The sequence below is a fragment of the Leuresthes tenuis genome, unplaced genomic scaffold, assembly GCF_036924035.1.
Source record: "Leuresthes tenuis unplaced genomic scaffold, fLeuTen1.0.hap1 SCAF_2, whole genome shotgun sequence".
NCBI lineage: Eukaryota > Metazoa > Chordata > Actinopteri > Atheriniformes > Atherinopsidae > Leuresthes > Leuresthes tenuis.
The window spans coordinates 9881116-9892887 of NW_027325356.1; the positions used below are offsets into that span (position 1 = coordinate 9881116).

The window sequence follows — 11772 nt, forward strand, 5'->3', positions numbered from 1 at the left end:
TTTTGGCTGGTATAATTAAGCCTGTTAGGGCTAAATGTCTCCAGGGTTAGAAACAGCAGATGTTGGACAGCAAAGGCAGGCAGCACGTTGGTTCTCACAAATGTGGGAACTCTCTGCTAAACTGCCCAAGTGTTGCTAATGTGATTTTTGGGCAATTACAGTATTATTAAAGGTGCTTTCACATATGGTCAGGTCATTTTGAAGTGTGAAACCTGACTGATGTCATGTGTTCACTGACTAAATAAGTGTTTTTGGTTTCAAAACCACCTTTAGACACTCAAATTCAGTAGCTACTTGGTTAATTTCATACTTGTATTACACTCTGTTCAAGTCTGTATGGAAGTGACAATGTTTTTGGCTTTGCATTGTTATAGGCACTTAAAATAGCTTATTGTGAATGTATGAAATCAGATTTTGATTTGACAGCAGATGGTAACAAAAGCGTAGACGTGAATTAAAGACTAACCAACTGCTGGCCTGTCACTCTGGGGCCAGTGCTGTTGTGTTTCATTTGTTGTGCTGTCATTGTTCACGAGCAGGCCGGTATGAAAACATGGCTTCCTGCTGACCTGCAGTTTAATGCACACATCAATAACCCCTGGCTGATCTCTGACCCCTCTTGTTGTACTAATTGTTTAATGCTGGATTGATGTCCAACGCTGCATTGGATAACTGACGAAGCACTCTTGGTGTGTGTTCTGGAAATTTTCTTCAACCAGGAGATGAAGTGCATGCTCTGCCATTTAGTTTTCTTTGCCACCTGTTGCTAAATTATACCTTGTGTTTAGTTATGGGAATTCATGTTGGATGACAAAGAAAATAAACACATATATTTTTCAAGATGCAGGATTTATTTTACTTTTGCGTTATCTTTTATAAATAAACATGTCTCTACACTGATTTTAAGATTGCTTTTAAATAATGACCAGTATATTGCAGATTGATTTAAAAAATGAAATTACTTTAATATGATTACAATTATATGTATATGCTATAGCTTAAAATAAAAGTTTAAGAAAAACAATGATTGCTCATTTAGGTGATATGTAATTTACTGTTTACTGTTAGTAATTTATATACTTTCAGAAAGGAGTTGATGGCATAATTATTTTCAAACTTTAACAGGCAAATAAGCTGTGATATTCGATTTAATGTTTTTTTTTTCATAAAGACTTGAAAATATTGCCATAAAGATTTTGTTATCATGTTACTGTTGCTCAGCATCAGCATAGTTTATTTAGCAGAAGTAGCTAGTAGTACTATCTTTTACAGTCCACCGAATGTGATATTTGTTTGTATCAATGAAGGTGGACAAAATAAACCTGACTTCGAACTTTGTATGGGATTGTTTGAGATTTTATAGATATAACCCTGTATGAACATCTACATCCTTTATGTATTTTCTATTTTTATTTGCTATCCAGCCTGCCCAGCAGCTTTCTAAAGTCTTCAACCTGCACCCCTCAAACTTTGCTCACATACCACTGTTACACTGTTAACATACAGAATGAGGAAAATGCGATGTTCATTATTCCCAAAGCCTTATCTAAAGAACGACTGTGTTGTAGTGAAAGATGTCTGATTGTAAGCTTTAAATTATTTCAACTTATGTTTTATTTCTAGATGAACCGACTTTCAGTGAACACAACTGAAGCTAGACAACTTTTGTTTTTTAACCACCGAGTTGAAGTAGGGCACATGACGGGTCAGGCGTGGTGCTTCAACAGTGCCATCACACCTTCTTGATCTCATCATTCTGCAGGTCCATGTGTTCACCTTCGGCTCTTTGCACATGGCTTAAAGACATGTTGCTAACTTAAGAAAATGAATCAGGGCTAATCTTCATGGCCTGATCACACAGCTATTTTATAAAGTCATTAATGAGTCCAATTCCAGGTTAAGAACAGCCTGTGGAGGGGCTGAAGGATTGGCTGGCATTAACTGCGAGGGCAAATCTGTACGACTCTCATGCACTGGGTCCAGCAGCACTAACACAGAGGGGTGTGGATTTACTCTGTACAATCCTCTAAATGAGCTTCATTATACTGGCCTATCCTGGAGGCCCCCCCCTACCCACCCACTGCTGCCCATGGATTAGCAGGTTGTCACAATCCCCAGTCCCCTCCTCCCGCTTCATGCTTACACTATTGCACATTGCACTTTTTGATTCTGTTGCATATGGAAACCACCCTCCGGCTCCCCCCTCCTCGTTGTTCTTGCACCTCCTCCCCTCTGCACGCTCCCTGCAAGCTTCACTGCAGATAAGCTGTTGACAAGATTAATGCATCTGTATCAAAAGTCTAGAGCCGCTTTGCTTTGTGTTGTTTGTGAATCCCCTTTTCCAGGTCAAGCCAGATTGCCTTAACTGGGCTAATATGTTTTCAAGCCAAATTTAATAGGCGTGCAGGCAGCCAGCTCGCCACCCTCTTCTTACCAGCATCCTGACAGCAATTAGATCAGTATGTGGAGGTCACCAAATAGTCCTGGGCGTTTCGGCATCGATTGGTGGATGAATTAATGTGCTAGAATTCTTCCTGTTCTGTCATTCTCATTGTAGAGGTTGTAAATGTGATTTCTGGCTGTCAAGTTGTCTCCATTCCAAGCCATTCATTTATACCTCAAGATGAGCTGATTCACATATATAAATTTCACCATATTGATTTTTTTATATTTCCTTATATAGGAACCCCGGTCAATCGTATTCCCATCATGGCCAAGCAGGTCCTGGATCTGTATATGCTTTACAAGCTGGTGACAGAGAAGGGAGGCCTCGTGGAAGTTATCAACAAGAAGATCTGGAGAGAAATCACAAAGGGACTGAACCTGCCTACATCCATCACCAGTGCTGCTTTCACTCTGCGCACACAGTAAGTCTTTGTATCTTTGTACAAAAAGCAAACAGACTAATTTAATCTACTGGAACCAAATCAAGAATTTTAAGTGTGTAACCTTTAGCCTGGAAATGAACACCTTCCTCATGCAATACATGTGTAGTATTAAGCTGCGCTCACATGTAACACATGTCTACTGAACTGATCTGATTCTATTTTAATCAGTGCAGCTGTCCACACAGGCAACGTAATGACTCCCGTTTAACTTGAGCTAATTTACAGAGACAAAATACTCTACTAGATCCTTCTCATGTATTCGAGTATTTGAATGTGTGTGTGTGTTGGTGTTCACACAAATGTCAATATGAGTCATGCCTTTGTGTGCATACACACGGAAGCTTGTTTTCTTTACCAGGCTACCTTCCTTCCTCATTTTCAGTCCCTGCAAGCATTACATCACACATAGAAGCCATTGATTCCCATAGATCTATTGATGTGATTTGGGTCAGGGTTCACAGTGACTTAAGGTGGGGTTTGACTGACAGCTTATATGCTTAGCTTGACTAAAACTCTCGCTCTCTTGATGGAAGCTCCTCAGAAGAAGTAACACCTCTCTGTCTTCTCCAGCAGCAAATATCCTAATGAGTCTTCATGTATTTTTAATGTTGCCTGCCTGTACTGTAGCAATACTTTGTTAGCTCTACCTAATGGAAGCGGCTGTTTTTGTTTCTTATTGATCCTCTGTACTGGTATTCCACCATTATGCAGCGCTTGTGCATAATATGGTCTCCTCATTTATGGGATGGAAAATGTAACATCATATGTAATGTCATATTCCTTGATGACACACCAGAAATTATATAGAGTAAGAAAAAGTGAGTGCAGAGTTTTAACCACTGTGTTTTTGACTGACTGTTCTGTAAATACAGTACTGTGAATCATCTCTGTATCTTTTGCTTCCAAGCAGCGAGACCTTCATGTAATCTTTTAAAGAGGCCTTGAACAATAATTGTCCAGGCTCTCTGAAGGTCTTTCAAAATTTTCTTTGAACATTGGCTGCTCTTTTGTTTTTTTCAGTCCAGTCATTGTACATGGCCATGAGCAGAGGAATGTATGTTTTTGTTGGTTAAGCCACTTAACACTGATCTATGAATCATTCAAGCATTGAAAATAGGCACCTAACTCATGGGATGAACCAACATTGTGTCCACACTGAACAGAAAAGCTTGTAGAGAAGTATCTTTAAGCACTTTTTTTTACTGGCAGCTGGTCGCAAAGATGCATAATTTTGCATCTGGACCTTCAGTTGATCCATCTATTGTTCACTGAAGCCTCTATTGAAATGGTATCCACTGATACCGCTGTCAAGAAGCCATTCGTAGGGAAGGAAGAATGACTGAGGTATGCCAAATGACACAAGAACTGGAAAACTGAAAATTAGTGGCAACAGGTCTTATGGAGGGATGAATCCTCCCCAGAGCCTGGATCTCTGCATTATTAAAGCAGTGTGGGACAGAACGATACAAAAACTAAACAAAAACTACCGGTATTCCTGATGACTGCTCAAAAGATATTACAAGAAAGCTTGTCTAGCAGGGCTCAGGCTCTGTTTTTGTCTTGTGGCGTTAAAGCTGGTGTTGTGAAAGTTTCTGTGGTGATTTTAAGCACTCCGTGTGTCTATTTGTTTTCCTCTTAAGGTACATGAAATATCTGTACCCGTATGAGTGTGAGAGAAAAGGTCTCAGCTCCCCGGGCGAGCTGCAGGCCGCCATTGACAGTAATCGTCGTGAGGGACGTCGTCCGAGCTACAGCAGCAGCCTCTTCCGCTTCTCTCCCTCCCCCAGCACAGCTCCCCACATCCTCTCACCTCCCAAGATGCACCTTCCAGGTCTGGGCGCAGGTACCTCAGTGACCCTCAACGGCCTGCAGGCCTCACCAGGACCTTCTTTGAAGAAAGGTAGGTGCTATCAAGGTTTGGAAATTTAATGTGATTTTGATCTTTGAATTCTGATAAGTGGGCAGCTTCCGGAGGTACATGTCTGTAAATTAAGGATTAAGAACATGTTCTTAGGGTGAATTAAAACTATTTCAGTCTGGGTAAATGATCACTTGAGCGACAGTAACAGCTTTGATGTGTGCAGTATGGGTTAGAGTGCTTAAGTTTGTCATGTGCTGAGAACTTGAGAATATTTGTAGAGCAATACTGCCCTCTGTCGCATTTAGAAAAAAAAAACATCTAGAGAGAACTATAAATGAATGTATGACCGGAGAAGTATTCAGAGTTGGCTTATGGCTGCTTTTCGAGTATTTCGTTGTTTTGGGGTTTTTTTCTCTATCAGAGATTCATCTTCAGAAAAAAATATAAACATGTGAATGGATGCCTATTTATTGAATTGATAGTGTTTATTAATATTATTAATATTAATTCTCGCCACAGGTCGCATTCCTCCCCTCCACTGTATACCGCTGTCAGTGTGCATGTATGAGTGCATTTTTAGTGTTTTTATATGACTTTGAGTGCATGTTTGTGTAGTCCATCCAGGTGTTTAAGAGTCCATGTGAACCGATTCTGCCTGAGGCAGATGGGAGCCCCCACCACTTTACTACTAATAAATAACATGGTTCCCACACCAGGAGGGACACTTCATGAACTTTGAAGCTTCCAGTCCACATCAAGAGGATCGTGTTGATAACTGTCATTACACTGCTGTGTTATCTGATGTCACTTTGACTTGGTTGGAATGTGGCTCTGCTGTTGACCCCAATAGTATCCATGGTTTGGTTTGAGCAATGGGCTGTTTTTTACTCGCTATTCATTTTATGTGATCATACATGATGGCATGTGGCGGTGGCTCCCGGTTGCTGTCGATGTGTCATTGCTTTGCATGACTAAAACCTCCTTTGTTTTGTCCTAAATCAGTTCTATAAATCAGCAGGGCACCTTAAAGGAGTTGTAAGGTGTTCATAAGTTACGCACATAATGGTTAAATATCAAAGGAAATGAAGAGGAGTGCTTGAACAAAAACGTGTTTTATATTCAGTATACTTTATATGTTCAGGTTTCTTTTGTTTAAAAAAAAAAAAGCCAAACCCATTTTATGGGAATAAAGTTTAACTGTGCCCTTTTCCAAGTTGCTTTTAAGATGAAACTGAGATTTGCCCTCTCTTACATTTAAATATCAGCTCTTTTAATCATTTTATTTGTCATTTTCAATTTATAAATCATTCAACATCCATTTTAATACCAACGTATTCTTTAAAGCAGACTTTATTGTTCTAATTCCTGCTGAATGAGAGGCAAGGCTAAGATGGACAATCATTCACATTTCTAAAATCAACATGCGTCTCTTCCAGATGACCTAACCCCCTCAATCATGGCAGTGAGACCTCCCTTAGCGCTGTCCCTGGGTCAGCAGCAGGTTGCTGGCTTGGCAAGAGCTGCCACATTGGAGCAGCTCAGGGAAAAGCTGGAGACCAGCGGTGGATTAGAGGGGCCAGAGAGGAAGATGGCCCGCCTGGCAGAGGAGCAGCAGCGCCTGATGCAGCAGGCTTTCCAACACAACCTGCTGGCCATGGCTTCCCAAATGCCCATGAACCTGCGCCTAGGAGCTCCTGCTATCACCACCAGAGGTCAGTGTTACCACCTGTTAAAATCAGGCAAGCAACATATTGTATGTTTTGTTACATTTCGTGTCAATAAAAAACATTTTTTAATAGGTTTTGGACATTGGTGTTAATGTTGAGATTTGAAGGGGTAATTCTGTGAATGCCTGTAAAAATTATCAGTATATTTGTGTTTCTTCAGATGAGAAGCAGCAGGATATGTCTTTGAGCATCTCAACCAGTGGAAATGCCAGCATCACCGTGTCAGTGGAGGTTAATGGCACAATCTACTCAGGTTGGTTTTTTGGGGAGTTTCGTAGGCTGCATGCACACTGCAGGCAAAAATGGCCCAAAAATGACTAATTTGTGACCCATTTCATATTTTTTATGACCTTCTGAACCGCACAAATACTTTTTTTTTTTTTCAAATCAGACCCAGGCCACTTTCATATGTGGTCCTGAAACGTATACACATCTGATGTTTTTCAAAGTGACCTCAGTCTGAACGGTCATGTTGCATTTCATCCCACTTTTACGTCATTGAACTGAGAGACGTTACAAGATCAAATGTAAACAATGTAAGAAACAAGCATGGCAGACACCCTTGATGGACCTAGTCAGTGGAAAGAAAGTGAAGTTTTGGACTTAATTAAAATCCTCATAATTGTGTCGGATCCGATTGCACAATAACTTGCAGAATTGATACATACACGCTGACATCATATTTACTTCTCTAAACGTAGCATGCTGTGTGTGACATCACATCTTCAGGGCCATATACTCTTCACACTGGAGTCCGATGGCGGTCACATTTAAATTATAGTGTCAACAACCTCGCAAAAAAATCGAATCTCAGCAGAAAATGGGATTTGACCTGCTGCGTGAACATAGGCATAATGTTTCAGGACCTTTGTTAGTCATAAAAGTACGAAGGCATTTGTGATGTAATGGTGTTTCTTGCTTTATAGGAACCTTGTTTGCCCAGAAGTCCGGTGGTGCCCCGGGGCCCGCTGTGTCGGCTGCTGCTGCCTCAGTCTCCCCTGGAACCAGCAGCAGCTTTGGCTTCTCCGCACCCCAGGCTCAGAACCTCAGCCCCACATCCTCCTCCTCCTCCAAGGGTACCAGCTCAGCTGAGCCGGGCCCCAACGGGTCACCCTAACTCAAGCCTCCCTTTGTACCTGCGCGCTTGGCCTCTGCTCCTCCAAGAGGCCCCAGCATGAATATACAGTACAATGAGAAACCGATAAGAATAACAAACTGTTGCACAACAAATACCTCATCAACCCTGTCAACCTCTTGGCTGTCCAATCATGAACATAGAGCCCGATAAGATTACATGACGACACACACCCAAACGCACTGCTATGCATTTAATCTAACACACACACACACACACAAACACCATAGCAAGCACATGCATACAATCACAGACACAATCTACACACATCTACACTTGTTAATCCTAGTGTAAATGCTAAACACAATCAGCTCAGCCAAAACCCACTGACAGGTGTATTCACAACTGAACTTGAAAAGTTTTATCTTAGGACATTTTGTTTGTTTGTTGCCATTTTGTTGTCTTTTTGATTTTGTGTTTTAGAATGATTTTAAGTTTTGTTTTACTCTTTTTACATACCTCAAATCAAGTAACCTGCAGTGGTGTCTTTACCTCAGGACCTGTAGTATATTTAACCTGAATCAACTTTATTTTTGTATTCTTTTTGACCTAGTTGCAATCAGGGGAAGTCGGGTAACTCTCACCAGTGGAACCTCATGTACAGGTTACCCACCTCACAGCAATAGGCCTCCAACCCGGGCCACTCAGGTTTCTTTAACACACTGTAGCCTCTTGCTGAACTCCAACTGGTGAATGATTAGATGCTGTAGATCAGCAAATTAAATACCTCATTTCAGAACTGCCCTCAGCTAAGATCACATAAAGTCCATTACAAAGGTTGGAAGTACAAATCAGTTACTCGCAGGTCCGCACAAGCTGTCTATAAAGGATTAGCGCTCAAAGTTGAGGAGGCGGGGGGCAGCAACTCTGATCCAGGAACAACAAGCCCAGTAAGACCACAAGCTCACATCTCCATCTTCAGAGGTACAGAGTGATGTGGTTGAGGCATCCCAAGCCCCAGCCACAGAATCAAATATGAGCCTGTTGCCCCCCCATCATCCTTGCGTCTTTCTTCCAGCTACAGCTGCAGAGCTGAATGTCGAGTGGGATGGCGTCTTTATCAGTAAATAGTTCTCAGACCACATTCTGGCCTTTGGAGGGCGTCTCTCTCAGGAAGCAAAGCAACAACTGCAAGGAATCACTGTCAATTTAAAGAGGATTCATATGTGAAGAATGCACAATACTACGTAACTGTTTCAAGAATACCTCATCGGACTCTCTGAAAGGGAGAGCTACACTACATACCTCGGCTGCAAAGCCATTGAGACTTGGCGCCGCAAATCCTGCCTGAACTAAAACTGACATGGACGTACTGACACACTGCGGGTGGTTTTTGGGGACAAACAATTGGGAGGGGCTTGTTATCTTTCTTCTGTATTTACTTGTAGAACCTGTTTCATGCTTGCTTTTTATTGCTTTTTTTGGGGGGTGGGGTTGTCTGATGGGAGTGATATATCTACTTTTTTTTTTCAGGGAATAGGAACAAAAAGGACAGTTCCTCACTGACGTTTGAATTTCAGGATTGCTTAAAGGTCATGTTAACCTTGAATTTGACTACAAATGCAGAAGTGGCAGTTAAAGCCTTCTTTTATGACAGTTATGAAATGATATGCATGTGTACAATCATGTGACCAGTGTTATAACACCTTAATCCTCTGGTAATTGCACAGCTAGATACCAAAGACTTGCCTGGTCGGTCCTCCTTGTACAATCCTGGTTGCACCTGCTGTGGTGCATAGTGAGGCAGGTCAGTGTCTCTTTTGGACTGTAAAAAATGTTCCATCTAACTGCTTTCAACTTTATCTTTGAGAATGATTTTTTTTTTTTAAACCAGTGAAAACACCTTCAGGTGAGGTGTTGTAAATCCTCGTCTTTCACATTTTACATCAGGACTTCACTCACTGGAATGTAACACTTGAAGTAAGTACATGTGAAAGTGTATTTAAACTACTCAAATCTGATTACGTTACATGTGCAGATGGCCATGAGTGGCCTGTTTGGAGACATTCAAGTCTTATTATTCTGAACAAAAGACCAGAAAATTTTCTCTGAAGCCAGCTCACTAGTATAATCTTGGACTTTTTAGGTGACAAGGACAGCACCCACTGTGACTGTCACCCCCCCCCCCCCCCCCCCCCTCCCCTCTCTTCATTAACACAATCTTACTAATGATCCAAGCATGGCAAGATTATATTGTTTCTCAGTATAAGATGCCCCTTAAAGTAACTTTTTAGCATTTTTGAAACAACACAAAGGATGAAAATGGACTTTATAGCTTTGCCCGTGTGAATGTGAGGCATTTAACTGTGCAAAAAGCCCAGAGGGATGATTTGGGCAGCCTTGGTGCTTTTAGATAGATTGTATCTAAGCCATTATGTGTCAGGTCTTGCAGGCGTTAAGCTGTGCAGATCATAGTTGAGGGTAGTTGAGAGCTGCGCAGTTAGGCCTTCAGTGTGCCCTTCACAACCCTGTATGACACATAACTGTATTTTATAAAGGTGAGAATTATAGGTGCTGCCTTAAAGTAGTTGCTGGTGAGATGAGGTCTTCTCAACTGGCTGGGAAAATTCCTTCTCTTCAAGTTTAATCCTTCAGAGAGTCATCACTTACTTTTGGGGAGTTTTATCAGACGTTTGACACCAGTTGTCAATCACGCTGTCGTGTGAACAACTAAGTTTTTCATATTTATTTGTCAGTTGTTTTGTCCCTCTGGACCATGTTTTTAGTAACAGTTGAGCTTAATAATTTAGGCTGTGTAACTAAAACATTTTCCTGTTTCTAAGTCCAAGCTGTCTGTTTCATCTGCTAAGTCCACAGCCTGATAGTGTAGCCTCATTGCCTTTGTATGTTCGGTGTGTGAGTGTGTGCAAGCAGGTTCATCATATACAGTGAATGTATTTGTAATGACATTAAAGTTGCTGCAGGTGGTGCTGCCGCTGCATATAAAGAGAAGTGACGTTGCAGAGACATGAGTTTTGATGACTTTTAAAAGAAGAATCTGGGTTAAATGTGGAAAGTTCTCCCCAGTATTCATCTGTTCTACGTTTATACAGTTCCAGATGGTTTGCTGGGATCTGCGCAGCCCAGCCACTGTCATCCTCTGTCCTTGAAGGGGACTTTGTCAGTCACCGATCACAGAGTGGAAAGTGTTGAGGGTTGGTCATTTGCTTCTCCTCTCCAGCGTGTGGGCTTCGAACCAGCAGCCCTCTAATCACTTCGCTAACTTTCAGGCTCCTGCCACCTGACTTGCTGTGTGGATAAGTGTACTGTATGTGATGGGTTGTGCCTGTGTCATACAAGGATACCTCAAGGCAGTGGGCTGCACTGACTGTTGTGTTCAATGTCTAAGCTGCATTGAGGGACGAGTACTGATGGAGGCTGTGGTCACTAGGCCGAATGCTTCTTTGGATTTGGTGTTGCATTTTTAGGTTTTTGTCTTCAGGAACTGCAGGCGAGGTCTCGTCACTCAGGAAGCTGTGAAGTTGGAAGTTTGCGGAACACTTTTGTCTCTTTGATGATTTTGGAGTAAATTCAGTTTAAAATTGTTTAAAAACTAACCTGATCTGAGTAAAAGCAGGTGCATATGCAAGTGGTTATTGAATACCTCATTTATCAATTTTATGTTGCTGTTTTGGCTTGTACAATGCTCCGTATATTAATTCAACTGTGGGGTTTGTGCATATTTTTGTACTGTTATTATTATTATTATAGACATGATAATAATGATATTACTGATATTATTATAGTTTTCTCTTTGATTAAAGCAAACTAAAAAAAAAATGGGACAAAACACACGAATGCTTGTAAAAACTGGTTTGTGCTGATTGTATTTAAGAGGAGCACTTTTCCAAAGTGGTTTTCACACATTCAGTTTTGTTCATATTAGTTAATATAAAAGATATGGTTCTCAGGGCTTTAAACTTGTATGTCATGATAAAGTTTTACTTTATATCTTATATGTGCATGTGTGTCTCTTTTTATTTCTTTAGCTGATCTCAACAGAAATCTCATTTAATAATGTGTAGCGGGTGACACATTACGGGTGTAATGACATCTCATGTCATTGGTTTGTGCTGACATCTCATGTCATTACACCCGTTGCACCCTTGTATTTCAGCTTTGCTGCAACACAAAGATAGGAAGTTGGTTTCGATATGAATG

At 41.2% G+C, this 11772-nt stretch overlaps 1 protein-coding gene across 4 annotated transcripts in view; it reads left to right on the forward strand.

Moving 5' to 3' along the window:
- Positions 1 to 11567, forward strand: part of LOC140301600 (AT-rich interactive domain-containing protein 3B-like) — a 52300-nt gene extending 40733 nt beyond the window's left edge. For 3 of the 4 annotated variants that reach the window (XM_072380146.1, XM_072380147.1, XM_072380148.1), the window contains exons 5-9: positions 2684 to 2867; positions 4529 to 4788; positions 6186 to 6461; positions 6637 to 6729; positions 7403 to 11567. In XM_072380146.1, coding sequence (XP_072236247.1) covers positions 2684 to 2867; positions 4529 to 4788; positions 6186 to 6461; positions 6637 to 6729; positions 7403 to 7593 — 1004 coding nt within the window. In that variant the 3' untranslated portion in view covers positions 7594 to 11567. The remainder of the gene's footprint in view (positions 1 to 2683; positions 2868 to 4528; positions 4789 to 6185; positions 6462 to 6636; positions 6730 to 7402) is intronic. The other variant, XR_011914921.1, reaches the window with a different exon arrangement.
- Positions 11568 to 11772: the final 205 nt, after the last annotated feature.